We start from the raw sequence: 16,860 nt of genomic DNA, 5'->3' as shown, positions 1-16,860 counted from the left end.
GGAACCGGAATTCCGGTGCGTTCCGGCCGGAACGGAACGGAATTGATAACTAAGGTCATCACTGATTCATGCACGGCGTCGGAGGGGCCGGGCCGATGGATTTGAATAGTTTGGTGAGTCGGTGTTGAGGGGGAGAATTGTGAACATATCCACTACCGACTCTAGTTTTTTTGGAGCCCTTTATTTTTTTGTTTTATTGTAAAGACGGTGGGATAGGTTTTAAGAAGAGTTTTATTAATTTAGGGCTTTCAATAGCTTTAGTAGAAGGATTTGTTTTTTTCTAGGATTGCTAGAATTTGATTTTATCTAAAACACTACATGGTGTAAATATAAAGGGATGTGAACGTGAATAAAGTTAGAGAGCTTCAACGTTTTTTTTTAGTGCCTATTTACGTTTCCACATAGCAAGAGAGTGCTATTCACATTAGTTTTGTTTCTGTCTTATCTTTCTTGTTTCCAATATTATTTTCTTCTTCCAAAATTACCAAGGGAAGTCTACAAAAAGGTGCAACAAAAATGCTCAGACCAATCTGGTCATAAGCGGAGACTACAACAAAAGACCAGAACCTAAGATCATGAGAGAGGGTTCATAGTTGGACACGGAAAGGCTAAGTTTTGTAGCTTCATGAAAGACTTGGAGGTCGTGACCGAAGTATCAAGAGGTGCGTAGCAAGATCTAAGCCTAATAGCCTATTGAACCGCTCAGAGATTGTTTGCACAAGTGAAGCATCAAGGGGTGTTGGGCATGTAGGGCCTTCAGAGCCTTGCAGTTGAAAAGACTAGCCTTAGCATATGCATATGTTGGGTCACAACACCGCACAGGTTTGTCCGCTGTGAAAACGAAAGGCCTGTGAGAGGTTGACTCAATTGGGTACACATGAGAGAACACCATGGAAGATCTGGTCACCCCTCCTTTAGTTAGGGAGTCGATCTCCTCATTAGCAAATCGATAGGGTTTTGAAAAACAACAAGTTGCATAACTAGCCAATGGATGACACAAAGCGCCATACCAAAGTTTAAATTTCGGTTTTGGTTTCAGTCACCACGGAAATAAAAACGTTTCAGTTTCAGCTGAAAATTCAGTGGAAATTCTATAAAATCACGCAACGTATGGAAACACTTGCAAACTATCAAATAAGCAAGACAATCATCGCATAGTGGTTTAACAATATCAAACACTTAGTAACATGATCTTCACACATGTTGGATAATTCATATAATTCACATGTAATTCATATAAATACAATTCACATTCAATTCATATAAATATAATCATGAAACACTAATATTATGGTATCCTACAAATACACTCGTGATTTTTGGTTTCGGTATGCGTTTCGGGTTTAGCATGCACTTTGGAGGGGTTGGAAATGGAAACATTTTGGTTGTTTTGGGTTTCGGTGGAAATTTAGAAGTTAAAGCCATGGAGCCATAGCCACTTTATCCTGAACCCACTAGATCACATTGCTTAGTCACCTTCCACTATTAGATTATCCCGTATGCTAGCTAGGGTTACAAAACCTGACACCTCAGCGCCACCTCGTCTTCATTGGAGTCTTTTTGCAACAAGTAAGCAAGCTTGACCATACCCACACGATAAATAAAATATCCCCAACACCATCTAGCCTCAGGCTCCCATATATTAGACCATCCAAAGTTTAGCTTGACATAGCCTGTGGGATGGAGGGGAGTGGGGACAATCAAGTGGGGGAGGGATATCACTTCCCACACCTTTGACCTCCAAAATGTCCCGTTCCTCCTCAACTCTATGCTTGAGATGTTGGTGAATAGCTTAGTTCTAATCGCCGATTGGATAATGAGGGTAAACATGTCATGCTTAAGCAAGTTGATAGTTTTAATATGAATATGAAGCGCGCTCTTGTTCCTTTCCCTCCATAGAATTTAGAAGATAGCCAGGAAATACAGACTCCGAAGACACTTTCCCTTAGCCATCTATAAAGAGAGCCCAAGCATCAACCAACTCAGCCATTGATCTAGGCATGACTTCACCCACATCAAACAATCCACATATGCATGTCAATCAGGCAATGAATTTGAAGTTGATCCACAAACTCCTCATCAGCAACACAGTGTGGTGGTTGAAATGATCCTGCTCAAGTTAATCAAATGATCCACGATAAGGTTATTATCATGACATGCTGTCCAACAAAAAGCCATAATCATCAAGGGGCAGGAATGGCCAGTAGTCTATAGTCTGAGGCTATTTTACTTCATTTGCTCGTTAATTAAGAGTAGAATTGTCATAAAAAATAAGTAAGAGTAGAAGACTTCACCGACAAGGTTTTAAATTTCAGTTTTGGATGGAAATTTTGGTGGAAATCCGGTAAAATCACAAAAATGTATGAAACCATATCCAAATGATTAAATTTTAAGATGAAACTTTAAGAAATGATAGAGTAAGCACAAATGCACACTTAGAAACCATCACACAAGTAAGACAACGATCTATAATGATTTAACAACATCAAACACCTAGTGACATGCTTTGTCCTGCATGTCTAAAATTCTATATATTCCACATTTCACATGTATTACTTAGAATTTTTTATGCACAATACATGCACAACCCACTACGTGCAATTCATATAATTATAATTATATAACACATAGATATGGCATATACTAATACAGTAAGGTTTTGACTTTGGTATACATTTTGTTTTTGCTGTGCATTTCGGTGGGCATGGAAACGGAAACATTTCCCTCATTTCGTTTCTTGGAAGTTTAAAACCATGTTTACCAAGAAAGCTACTGAGGTGGACCATCTCCAAATCCAATGGTTCTCCCATGGCCTCTACTGTACACCATATTCGGCTTAGTCCTGATGTTGCCCATCATATCAATCTTGTACTTGAAGAAATTCCTCTAGCCGGGAGATAGAGATTCCAAAGAAGCTTCCCCCTAGCCATCCATAGAGAGAAAGCTCAAGCATCATCCAGCTCAGCCACTAAACACTCCACATTTGGCTGACAATCTGGCAATGAATCAGAAGGTGATCCACAAACTCCTCATCAGCAACACACATTACAGTGGTTAAAATGATCACTCTCTGGTGAATCAAATTATCCACAGAATAGTTATTATCATGACATGCAGTCTAGCAACATGGCATGATCCTCAACGGGCAAGAATGGCCCACAGTATATACTCCATAAGCTGAGGCTATTTTACTTTACTCGCCCGTCAAGTAAGAGTAGAAGAACTTCTCCAAGAAAGCTCCCAGGATGAACCATCTCCAAATCCAATGATCCTACTTATGGCCTCTAATGTACACAACATCCGGCTTAGTCCTGATGTCATTGATCATATCAATCTTGAGCTTGAAGAAATTCCTTCTGAAGGGATTGCATATGGATAGGATTCCTCCCTCGAAGGAATAACTGTCCTAGATATTCACATCATTATACGTTGTCAGAATGAACAACCGGGGGAACAACTTCTTAATGAGATGATCATCATACCATGGATTGTGGCACGTTCTGATTGTATCACCTTCCAAACCTTACATTGGATGAGATGATCATCATTCAGTCTTATCAGTCTTTCCTGCTTAGGTAACTAACACAGTCTCATTGGTACATGAATCGCCATACTACAACCATCTAAGTTCAGCTTAATAGTTCTGTGCACATGATCATCTAGTCCAACTAATGATTAAAGTCATGTCATAGTAGATTTCTCCAATGATCTGCAAATGTCCTCATGGAAAGGTCTTGTCGGATGGAAAAAAAGGAGAGTCAGTCCACATTACTTTAATTCTCTCATTGCCATAGGAAAGTATCCATTGTTGCCTAAATTCAACCATTGGTGGAAGGGCACCCATCTCCAACCAAAGAAAAAACAAAAAATCTCCAAACCACTATGAGAGGGAACTTATCACAGGATGGAAGTCACGATAAAAAGCTGAGGGACATTCGAGGGTTGGAAGGGGAGAGGCCTTTGAAGCTAGCTAGCCATATGAATCCAACTCTTAGAAAGGTTGGTTCCTTACTCATGGAAATGCCATTGCCATAGTGGCCACATGACCAATCACTAAGAGGGAAATTGGGATATTAGAACGGACAACAACGATTCTTTAGAACAACCCACGAAGATGATTAAGTGATCAAAGAGAAGATGATACAATACTACACTACCCTATATACAAAGAAGGTAAGCTAGCGCCCAAAAATAGAAGGCCTACAATTTCGAACCATCAGTACAGCAGAGACTTCTCTGAAGAGGAAGTGGAGAGTGCAATTTTCTCGATGCAAAAAAACAAAGCTCCAGGTCCTGATGGTTTCCCGATGGATTTTCTTCAGAAATACTGGAAGATAATGAGAGTCGATATCATGGCATTCATTTTGGAGTTCCAGGAGAGAGGTATACTTAGTGAAGCAGCTAAATCAACCTTTATAGCCTTCATCCCGAAGAAAGAAGGTGTTAACTTACCATCTTCTCCAAAAGCTTAAGCTGTTGGAGAAAGGCGTTATTTATCTTTTATACTTTAACACTCCCCGGCACTTGTGGCCCACTTGGCAAATACGTGGCACACATGTGGTCCCACTTTGGGCCAACCATCGCATGTGAATTTTTACTATCCGGGAGGTTTGAACACGAGACCTTTGGCTCTGATACCATGTTAACTTACCATCTTCTCCAAAAGCTTAAGCTGTTGGAGAAAGGCGTTATTTATCTTTTATGCTTTAACAGAAGGTGTCATTGGAATTGAAGAATTCCGCCCGATAAGCCTCATTCACAGCTTGGCGAAAATTGTATCTAAAATTTTGGCTAGAAGGTTAAAGCTGTAACGGGTGGTATCATATCACAATTCCAAGGGGCCTTTGTAGACTCAAGACAAATTTTAGATGGAGTTCTCATCGCTAATGAAGTCATAGACTCTGTCAAACGAGATAAAAAGGCAGGTTTGATACTGAAAGTCGACATTGAAAAAGCCTATGATCATGTAGATTTGGATGTTCTAGATGATATCCAGCGTCATATGGGGTTTGGGCCTTGATGGAGAAAATGGTCTAAGGCGGTGGTCTCAGCGAATAATTTCTCTAACTTAATCAACGGATCTGCGGAAGGATATTTTAGAAGCTCAAGAGGCCTGCGTCAAGGTGACCCTCCAGCCCCATATTTATTTATAATGGTGGTGGAAGCTTTGAGCTTAATGATCTCCAAGGCAAGAAGTTTGGGCCTCATCCAAGGGTTGAGAGCGGGAACCTATGGTGAAGAAATCACTCATCTTCAGTTTGCAGACGATACCTTGATTTTTATAAAAAAATGAGGAATCAGTGGTGTCATATGTCAGGTGTATCTTCAGATTGTTCGAGTTAACCTTTGGTCTGAAAATTAATTTTGGCAAAAGTAAGCAGGAATCAATGTAGACTAGGAGACGGTGCAAAAGTACGAGCGGTTTGCAGGATGTGAAGCCGGCCAATTCCCTATCACTTACCTTGGTTTGCCTCTGGGTTTTGGGATCCCTTCAGCAGCCCAATGGGACCCAGTTATAGAAAGAATAGAGCGGAAATTAGCAACATGGAAAAAGAAATACATCTCTTTGGGTGGCCGGATCACGTTGATAAAAGTCGCCCTGGCTAACATGCCAGTCTACTTCATGTCACTCTTTAAAGTTCCAATGAAGGTGGCCTTGAGAATTGAAAAGCTGCAGCGCGATTTCCCCTGGGAAGGCGATGGCAAAAGCAAGAAGGGAAAACACTTGCTGAACTGGAAAAGAGTTACCAATCTGAAAAAGAATGGAGGGCTGGGAATTGGAAAAATCAAAGGCGCAACACGTCGCTTTTAGGCAAATGGTTATGGAGATTCGGAAATGAAAAATCAGCTCTGTGGCACAAAGTGGTGGGGGACAAATATGGAGTGGAATGGGGAGACTGGCAAGCGAAAGCACCACGATCAGGAAATGGCTCTGGGGCTTGGAAGTCAATCTGCTCGGCTAAAGAGATTTTTGAGCCTTTGGTACGATTTAAAGTTGGAAAAGGAAATAAAGTAAGATTCTGGTTAGAAATATGGTTTGGGGACAAACCACTTAGAGATGCCTATCCGAGACTATTTCGGATGGCCTCGAATCCAGAAGCAACGGTGGCGAACTACCTAGAGAGACTAAATGTCATGGGTCGGGGTTTCTTGGACCTAAGATTGAGAAGGGACTTAAAAGAGGCGGAACTCTTAGAATTACAACAGCTACTTAGTCAGTTGCAAACTATGTATTGTTCAAACTTTAAAGATGACGAGAGAGTATGGACTCAAGAACCAGATGGGGATTTCTCTGCGAAGTCTTTCTTCACCGCAATCAATAAAGGTAGAAGTTCCTTAGTCAGGAAAATTTGGAACTCTTTGCCCCCGCCGAGAGTGGTGGCCTTTGGGTCTACTGACGGTAGCACATAAACTGTTAAAGTATAAAAGATAAATAACGCCTTTCTCTGAAAGGATAAGCTTTTGGAGAAGTTGGTTAGTTAACATGATATCAGAACCAAAGTTCTCAAGTTCAAACCTCTCGGATAGCTAGCGAAAATCCACATGCGATGGTTAGCCCAAAGTGGGACCACCTGTGCCACGTGTTTGCCAAGTGGGCCACACGTGCGGGGGAGTGTTAAAGTATAAAAGTTAAATAACGCCTTTCTCTGACAGCTTAAGCTTTTGGAGAAGTTGGTAAGTTAACATAAACGAATTAACACATATTATCAGTTGAAAAAAAGAAAGTTTCAACTGACCAGTAGATGTGTTCTATGCCTGGAAGCTGAGGAAACATTAGACCATTTAATGCTCCATTGCCCTTTTTCCTCGCAATTATAGATGAAGGCTATGCAAGCTTTTGGAATGTCATGGGTTTGTCCTTGTTCTATTAGGAAAGTGCTTCTACACTTGAGCAATGGTCCCTTTGGTGGCATGGGTAGAATGTTGTGGAGAGCAATTCCCTACAGCATTGTCTGGAATATATGGAAAGAAAGGAATAGCTGTATATTTGAGGAGCAAAGCAGAAATCTCAGTCGGGTATCATTGGACATCAAAGTAGAAATTATCTCCTGGATGAGATCAAAAAAGAAAATTCCCTTCACCATAAGTGATATCCCGCAGAATTCGTGGTCACTATTATGGGATAGAGCGATCAGGTGAAAGCTCAGCCTAAATGGAAACCACCACCTTCGGGATGGCTCAAGCTAAATTTTGATGGGAGTTCGATCGGAAACCCAAGTAAGGCGGGAATCGGAGGGCTTGCCAGGGATGATAGAGGAACATTAATTATGTCTTACTCAGGCCCCGTAGGGGAATGTGACTCAAATGAAGCCGAAGTGAGCGCTCTCCTTTTTGGTCTCCAATGGGCCCATGAGCATGCAGTGGGTCATTTAATAGTGGAAGGAGATTCAGCCAATGTGGTAAGCTGGGCCTCAAGTAAATCAAAAGGACCATGGCGGATTCAAGGTTTAATCGCAGAAATTGTTGACTTAGTACTGTTGCTGAATCCTCGGATAGAACATAGAAGGAGATTAGCAATTGAAGCAGCAGACTCCTTGGCCAAAGAAGGGGTCCTGTGGGATTCTGTTATTATTGTTTCGTCCCCACCTAGCTTGGTCCTGTAATTGTTCTGTGCAAGCATACGTTGTAACTCCAGTCGGGGGACATCTTGTCCCTATCTGACTCTTTTGGAATTAATAAAATGTCAATTTAAAAAAAAAAAAGTGAGTAACAAATGCTTAACCAAAATGGATTAGTCATCAACACTTGTCACTGGATTTCAACCTATCACTAGGACTTCCTTAAACCCCTTTGTAATAAGACCAGTACATCTTGAAGTCCATAAGATCCTTTCCTTCTACCAAAATATTCTTCACCTACCTGCTTCTTCTCTAAAAATCTCAGGAAAGGTGAGGCTCATACTCTTCTTATTAAGGTCCAAAGCAGGCATATAAATAAGCATTCCAAGCACATGGAAAGCGAAGAGTAATCTAACTTACAAATGATAGTTTCAGATTTAATAAAAACCTCACAAATATTTTCAAGCGGAACCAAATTACTTCTCCACCAGAGTTGCTACTGTAGGCGCTGCCACCAGAAGCGATGGGCTAAATGAAAAGAAAAGGTCTTACCCGATTCTCTTATTTTCTATCTCATTTTGTAGAAGTTAGATGGATTGTAACTTCTCAGAAGTTGACCTAAAGTCGCCACCTAGGATAGGGCGTAAAACCTGAAGAGTGACTTTGTAGACACAGGTCTACCACCAATAAAAGGGCTCACATTCAGGTTACAGGATCATAATGTGTTAGGCACATGTCAGGCTCAATTTAGAGAATCGATCTCTTCTTTCCATTAAATTTGGAATTAAAAGCTAACAATTTATCTGTAGAACTTTGACAATGATCTAAATGAATATAGTAAAATATCGAATCAAATGAAAAAAACAATAGTCAGATCTGCTTTTTGTACTTTATTGTATTTTCTAAAACTTGCGGTCGCATGAAAATTTGTGATCGCTAGAACTCCAGGAAAATGATCTCAAATACTATAACTTCTGTTCTAGCCTATTTTCATAGATCCTGGTTTCGAAGTTCCCAGAGTTCAGATCGATGTGCTAAATGCCAAGAGTTCAGATCAATATGCTAAATGCACAGAATCACATGAGTTCAGATAAATGTGCTAAATGCACAGAATCACATGACCCATTGATATTCAAACGAATTCATGACAAATTCTACTGCAATCTTGGTAAGATATGCTAGCAATATGAAAGAAAAACAACCGATCTCAAAATTTTAAAGAGGATTGCAAAGAAATGTCGAACAAAGGTGTATTTTCTGTATTTCACTATCTTCGCATATGTGATCGGTCAGAAATGTGCGTCTGTATGTCATTTAGTTCCAATCTTAAATCTCAAATTTCTGGATATGGTCCATTTTCACTGATCCAATTTCTAGATTTCTGATCCTGGGGGTACAGAGATACATATCTAATCCAATGCTTTGGAATTTAACTTATACAATGTCATTTTGAACAAAAATCTGACTCAATTAAGGGTAATGCAGATAAGAAATCTTACTTCTATGAAAAAATCTATGATCTAATAGATTTTCAGAAATTAGGTTGTCATTGAGGGACTAAACATTTTACCTAAATTTTGAAGATCAAAGAATTTCAATGAGTGTTGGTGTGATTTCAACTGAATTTTAAAATTTTGCAACTTACAACAATTTGTGACTGTAGGGTGTCCAAATCTTGCGATCTTAACGTAGGATACGATTGCAAATGTCAATGTGTTTGTAAATTGATATTTCGACGGGTTTTGAATGTGTTCTAATTGAACTTTAAAACTAGGTTATCTTGCACAGTCTACACATTGACTAAATTTTAACCCTTTGTAGACACTTGACAACTTGAATAAGATATTTTCTTTGAAGGTTGATTCTTGTAAAATTGGGTAGTTTTGTCAAAAGATAAGCATTTTGAAAGACATTTCATTGTTTCTTCAGATATAAGTTCTACTAGGGTACCTCCATCAATGTTATGAGTACACAAATCTTCTTCATTTCGGCATCACCACATATACACTTAGGTTTTATTTATGTTCCTTCAATATTAAATTTTCTTTTCTATCATGACAACCGAGGAATTCTTGTGTGACTTTGTAATTTTACTACAGCTTTTCTTTTCTTTTCTTTTACAGTTTTTCTTTAAGGAAACTCAATAAGTGATTTTGTGGCCTGTTGTGTGGTTTATGTTCAAACAGGTGTACGCTATCTGGAAAAGGCTGTGTTCAATCTTGACTATGGCCAACTGAAGTTGGTTTTCCATGCACTTGAAGAGAGGAATCGTATTATTCAAAATGCTCCACACATGTGCCGTGCTTTACCGACCATGACTCCTTGTTTTAGTTGGTTCGAAGTAGTGTACTACTGGGTAGGATTGAAAGCTTATGATCTGGTTGCTGGGCCACGAATCTTGCGATTATCACGGTATTACTCTGCACAGGAAGCTGTTGATGTTTTTCCGACTCTTTCAAAAGAATGTCATGGGCGGAATTTGAAAGGTGGAGTGGTGTATTATGATGGGCAGATGGATGATTCACGCCTTAACGTTGGATTAGCTTGCACGGCTGCATTGGCTGGTGCGGCGGTGCTTAACCATGCGGAAGTGTTATCTCTCCTTAAAGATAAGGATTCTGGCTGTGTCATTGGCGCCCATGTACGAGATAATTTAACAGGTATGATACCTTATATATACATACATACACATGCATGCATACATACATAAGTATATATACATATACTCTGTGTATAAGATATTTGGAGAGAAAGTAAGTATCTAGTGTTAACCTTTTATCTTTTCATTGTTTGTCTCCAAGCTGGTTCACATGGCAAACATATAAGCGATTTGGACCATATCTGTTGAGCCCTACAATTGACAGGCCATTGCTCAAAAGCCACACCAGCTAGGTGATCCTGAGTCCTGACCAACTGATCAAGGGGCTTTAGAGGACTGCTAATCGATAGTTTAAAAAATAGTTAACTAATAGTTTTCATTTGGGCATTAAGTGGATAAAAGGCATCTGTTTAGATGATTGATGTCACCTTATTGGTTTGTTTTTTGGGGATACGGTTCATCCACAATGTTGCTCACTCCAATCCACACTACACATGTATTGGATTAAGAATCACCTACATAAAAATAAAAAAAGTGTCAACGACTAGATACTCTTGTTAAAGACGGTGTGGCTAGAAATAATATTGTTGTGGGGAAATCGTGGGGCAATCTCAACCTTCAAAATATTCTTGTGTATTCTATTTCGTCTCTTTTGATGAACCTTTGTGACTGTAACGAAAAAATAAAAAAATAAATCTAATACTAGTCAACTCTCTGAACATAGTTGTTAGCACTGTTGCTGTAAAATAATTTAGTTGAGTAGCAATTTGAAAGTCTCAATGTTCATTGATTGGACACTAACCCTTTATCTCTCACTGTTTCAAAACTACCTGTGTCAATCGGCGGCTCGTCCAAATCAACTCCCTTTTACCTTGGCCCAGTTCTTGTCTGATGCCTTTTTCCATACCAAATCAATCAAAATTCCCTCGACTCTACCAAGTTTTGACCACTTCAGTACTTGGCTGCACCACACCACTCTGAGTCGAACAATATTTGCTTCGGCCGTGTTTTGGACCGCATTTGTGTTTCGAAACTCTGATCTCTTTACTTACGCTCTGATTTCAAGCCCTATCTAATTTGTGATTTTTCTACAGAAAAGGAATTCGATGTACATGCAAAAGTTGTTGTAAATGCTGGTGGCCCTTTCTCTGACGCTTTAAGAAAGATGGCTGACAATGGTGTGGCTAATATTATCTGTCCAAGCAGTGGAGCACATGTGGTTCTTCCAGAATATTACACTCCCGAAGGCATGGGCTTGATTGTTCCCAAAACCAAAGATGGTCGTGTTGTATTTATGCTACCATGGCGAGGTAAAACATTGGCTGGAACTACAGATTCCAGCACTACAATAACCAGCCTTCCACAGCCACATGAAGAGGAGATAGATTTCATTCTGCATGCCATCAGCGACTACCTAAATATTGAGGTATGAAACTATGCATGCCTTGTCATGATAGAAGTTAATGTTTAACCTATGCAAATGGATCGGAAAGAGTAAATATTGAATTTATGTTACTATATGATGCTAACTTATGCTAGTAAATATTGTGTACGAAATCGGTACTAGAACACTCCAAACTGGGAGAAGTTAATAATATAGCCAGGATATAGGCACAGAGTGCCTGTAACTCGGGCCCATTTATGATAGATAGAAGTCTAGGCTTATTCTTCAGTTTCTGCTTGATTATTTTTACTTTACTTGCTTCTCTTTGATTGTGTGGTGTTTTAGTAATTTTAACGCATTGGGAACCCCTTCTCCCCGCAACATGAAAATCTCCATTCGCCTCCTAAATAGCAACAGACTACTCAATCTTCCCTAAACCGAATAACAGCCTGCCTCTGCCGAGTTAAATGATACTCATTTCTTCTATTGATCATTATTCATTCCTGTCTCTAACCACAATGAAGAAGCAGTATATTTTTCTCTTCCTAACTCCAAGTCCACTGCAAAATAGCAAAACCCACTTACCTAAGCAATACATTCAAGCAATCCCGCAAATGCGTAGCACATTATTCTCTCTCTTTCTCTCTCTCTCTCCACTTTCTTTCATTAGTTTTTATAGATTATACTGAGTCATCAAATTTCTATTCACTTGATCAGACTAGGGAAGCATACAATGATCAAATTTTTATTCGATTTTCAAATTTCTATATGATGCTTGTAATTAAATTTTCTAAAGGATTCATTAGCCGGCCCCAACTAGTTTGGGACAAAGGCTTAGTTGAGTTGAGTTGTATAATGCTTGTAATTTGTAACGACTCAATTTCCGTAACCGAGTTGCTACGAGCAAGAACCTGATAAAATCAATTTTTTTTTTTTTAAACCATTACATGAATATTAAATAAACCACAAACTCTTATTCCATTAACATAAAATGTTCCACTACAAATGATTTAACTAAAAATCTAATCAAAGTCCCAAATAAACTAATCAAAATCTAACTTAAGAAAACTTGAAATAACCGAAGACATCGACAAAGAGTATCGTCTCCATTATTTATTTGCTCCTTTATTACTACTACGCTTCTAGACGTCCTCCCTTGCAAACACACCCAAAGAAGAACTAAATTGAAGACCAAAGTATGGATCATCGTGATTGATCTACACAATCCGAGAACCACTTTTCTCCTCCACTCCTTCCAAATAGTCCAAAGAGCCCTTGTTAGACAAAGCTTCCCATAGAATGTGCTCTCTTGCCGAACAGGTAAAAGGAGCCAAGAATCAAACTCGGCCAACGATCTTGGGAAAACCCAATGCATCTCAAATAACGAAAGCTTGAAGCTCCAAATGTTAGAAATGATCTCGCAATGTATCAAAAGACAATCCACCGAATCTACGTTTATCTAACAAATAGAGCATCTATTAATAATGAATGTATTCAGTGAATGAGGTGGTAAACAGTTTTTATCTTAGCACACCACGCAACAGAAGCTCAAAACTGAAGGAGGTGCTTGTATGGTCCATAATTTGGATGGGGGCATCACAACGGACACTCTCAGTGATGTGAGAGTGGGATCTCATGGAGAACAATCCTAGGGGTACCACTTTCAAATACTTCTAACCTTACCAAAAGGCCTGGTGTAGGAGGTGTTGAGAGAGGTAGAGAAAAGATTGAGTTAGGGTTCTCCCCCTCACTCATGTAATATAAATAATAAAGAGTGAAGTACAAAGACAAGTATGCCCTTGGGCATTACAATAAAGACCTAAAGACCTGTTAACACTCCCCCTCAAGCTGGAATGTAGATATCTAACATTCCTAGCTTGTTACAATTATCAACTAACTTAGCTCTACTTAGAGGCTTCGTGAACATGTCTGCTAATTGATCTGTAGATCTGGTAAACACGGGAGATATGTAGCCTCGCTGAATCAAATCTCTAATGAAATGACAATCCACTTCAATATGTTTGGTCCTCTCATGGAAGACTGGATTCGTGGCAATATAAATGGCGGATTTGTTGTCACAGTATAACTGAGCTGGAGAAGGAGGAAATCCAATCTCTGAAAGTAAGGAACGTAGCCACATGAGTTCCCCACTCGTATGAGACATAGCTCTATATTCTGCTTTGGCACTGGATTTAGACACGACATCTTGTTTCTTACTTCTCCATGAAACAAGATTACCTCCAATAAAGGTGCAATATCCTGTAGTAGACTGTCTATCAGCCGGAGATCCTGCCCAGTCTGCATCAGTGTATCCTTCAATTCTCTGGTGCCCATGCCTCTGAAATAACAACCCTTTACCTGGCGACTCTTCAGATATCTCAATATCTGAAGTACAGCAGCCCAGTGTGAAGTGCGAGGAGCTCATATACTGGCTAACAGCGCTAACTGCAAATGTAATATCTGAACGTGTAACAGTAAGATAAATGAGCTTACCAACTAACCGTCTGTATCGCCCTGGATCTTCTAACAGGACTCCCTCCTCAGGGAGTAATTTCATATTCTGGTCCATAGGAGTTGAGGCAGGCTTGACTCCCAAACAACCTGTCTCATCAAGAAGATCCAGAACATACTTCCTCTGTGAGAGGTAGATACTCCTAGTCGAATAGGCAACCTCAATGCCCAGGAAATACCGAAGACGACCCAAATCCTTAGTAGAGAACTCTGTCTGAAGGAAGGATTTGAGCCTCTGAATGCCACCTGTATCGCTACCAGTGATAATGATATCATCGACATATACTATCAGCAGAACACAACCAGCCTGAGACTGAAAACTGAAGACGGAGCGATCAACTGCGCACTGCTTCATGCCAAAGCGAATAAGTGTAGCACTGAACTTCCCAAACCAGGCTCTTAGAGATTGTTTGAGACCATAAATGGATTTCCTCAAACGGCAAACAAAAGAAGATCTCTCCCCTTGAGCAACATATCCAGGAGGTTGCTCCATATAGACCTCTTCCTCCAAATCACCATGAAGAAAGGCATTCTTTACATCCAACTGATGAAGATGCCAGCCATGATTCACAGCAAGGGATAACAGGATACAGACAGAAGGAATTTTCGCAACTGGTGAAAAAGTCTCGCCATAATCAATCCCATATGTCTGCGTGTACCCTTTGGCAACAAGTCGAGCCTTAAGGCGCTCAACCGTGCCATCAGGAAGGTGCTTGACTGCATAAACCCAGCGACAACCAACGGGGCGAGCACCATATGGTAGAGGGACCAAATCCCATGTCTGATTGGCCTGAAGGGCCTGCATCTCAAGATCCATAGCTGCCAGCCAGCCTTGATGATCAAGTGCCTCCTGTAGAGTCTTAGGTAGAGAAATAGAGGTCAAAGACGAAACAAAACTACGAAATACAGGGGTGAGAAAGTCATAAGACACAAAAGAGGAAATGGGATGGGCAGTACTGCGAGACCGAGTGCGAGAGGCAATGGAAGAGTCAGAATGTACCTCAGAAGTGAGGATCTCCGGCTGAGATGATGATGGCTCGGGCGGGGCTGAATGAGCAACAGATTTGGTCCGACGTTGATACTGCTTTAATGTTGGAGGTAGAGGGGCTGCACAAGGCGCTGACGTCGGCATAACAGTGGAATCAACTGTAGGGGAGGAACTGGACACCGGAGGTGTAGAAACAGGGATGGGATCAGGAAGAACCGGAAGAGGAAGAACAGGAGTATGCGAGGAATCCTCCTGAAGTGTAGGGGGAGGGATCCAACGAGATGGACTGTAACGACCCGATTTCCGTCGTGTCGCTACGAGCAAAAGAAAGTAAAAATCATGGAAATATTTTTTTATTTTATACAAGCATCAACGACGCTCCCGATAGAATCTTATTACAACTTAAAAATGATACATGACGTAAGACGTCAAAATGCAAGGACTCCAGGAACGAACTCTCTGATCACACAGTCCCTTATCCCATGGTTCCTTCATTTGCAAATGCTCCGCCATCTAATGCCTCAACCCCTGTGGTGGAGGAATCAACGTCAAAGCAGGGTCATCCAAAGACCGAGCAAAGTAAAAGAGACAATATTTTCTGTCAGTTCTTTTCTGACTTTTTCATTTTCTTTTATTTTTTTCTGCCGGTGTCCTTGCCGCACGGCTAACCACTACCCCTGTCTGAAGGTAGTGACGTTATGGACTTGGATTACGGTCTCGCATTTGCCGAGCCGGGGATACTATCCCTCGGGGATACTTTCCCTTTTTGGTTGGTTTGCCAACGAAAGGCAGTACACGCTTCTCGCGTTGGCCTTTGGACCTTAGGTCCCAGGATGATTCCACCACACCCTTAAGTTCCCCTTCACTTTCCCCCATGTATGCAACATGTATGCAATTACTTACCTTTGCCTTTCTTCCTGCATTCATTTCAATTCATTTGATTCCAGCATTCATTTCAATTCATTTGATTCCAGGCAAGCGAGTATAAATTCACTAAGCAGGTATTTATCAGGCAATTTATAAGCAGAGCTACATTGCATAGACAATTATATTGAACACCATTACAAGACAAGGTCTAGCTGTCACCTGCCTTTTCTTATAGTCGCAGTAGGACGAGATGGCTCCTGTAGGCAAATAAGTGAAATAGGTCAACTTATTTTAGTCTAGGTCCTTTTAATATCACACAGACAACACTTGTCCTTTCTGTGTCCATTTATGTCCTAAAATAAGGTTCCCTGTGTTCACTATTCATGTGGGCCCCACATGCTACTATTCATGTGGGCCCCATCATGTCACTATTTATGTGGGCCCTGCATGTCACTATTTATGTGGGCCCCATCATGTCACTATTTATGTGGGCCCCATCATGTCACTATTCATTTCACCATAAGTTGATAAAGTTTACTTTACGGTTACTATGCTAGCATTTCACCGTTAAGTATATAGGTGGTAGAACCAACCATTACTTTATCCATATAGGTGGTAAAACCAACCATTACTTCAAATAAAATATAGGTAGGTGGTAGAACCAACCATGAAAGAGATCATTAAATAATTTAGGTGGTAGAACCAACCATTGAAAGAGATCATTGCTTTCAAATAATTTTAGGTGGTAGAACCAACCATGAAAGAGAGACTTATTATAAAAGACTTACTTGGTAGTGGATTTTCTTTTTCCTTCTTCTCTCTCTCTCTTCCTCTTTCTCTTTCTTCTCTTCTCTTCCTCTCTCTCTCTCTCTTCTCTTCTCTTCTCTTCTCTTCTCCTTTTCTTCTCCTCCTCCTCCTCTATTTATAGACATTTTTTTGCATAGTACTTTTT

The 16,860-nt window shown here is 40.3% G+C and overlaps 1 protein-coding gene across 4 annotated transcripts in view; it reads left to right on the top strand.

Annotated features, from left to right (window-relative positions):
- LOC143857128 (glycerol-3-phosphate dehydrogenase SDP6, mitochondrial-like) overlaps positions 1-16,860 on the top strand; it is a 46,929-nt gene that overhangs the window by 7,255 nt on the left and 22,814 nt on the right. For all 4 annotated transcript variants that reach the window (XM_077367415.1, XM_077367414.1, XM_077367413.1 and 1 more), the window contains 2 exons: positions 9,746-10,219; positions 11,253-11,584. In XM_077367415.1, coding sequence (XP_077223530.1) covers positions 9,746-10,219; positions 11,253-11,584 — 806 coding nt within the window. The remainder of the gene's footprint in view (positions 1-9,745; positions 10,220-11,252; positions 11,585-16,860) is intronic.

The sequence above is a fragment of the Tasmannia lanceolata genome, unplaced genomic scaffold (genome assembly GCF_043159265.1).
Source record: "Tasmannia lanceolata isolate RefF3 unplaced genomic scaffold, GAP_Taslan_0.1 ptg000024l, whole genome shotgun sequence".
Taxonomy (NCBI): Eukaryota; Viridiplantae; Streptophyta; class Magnoliopsida; order Canellales; family Winteraceae; genus Tasmannia; species Tasmannia lanceolata.
The sequence above is the reverse complement of the archived record's forward strand: the minus strand, read 5'-3'. Positions and strand labels throughout refer to the sequence as shown.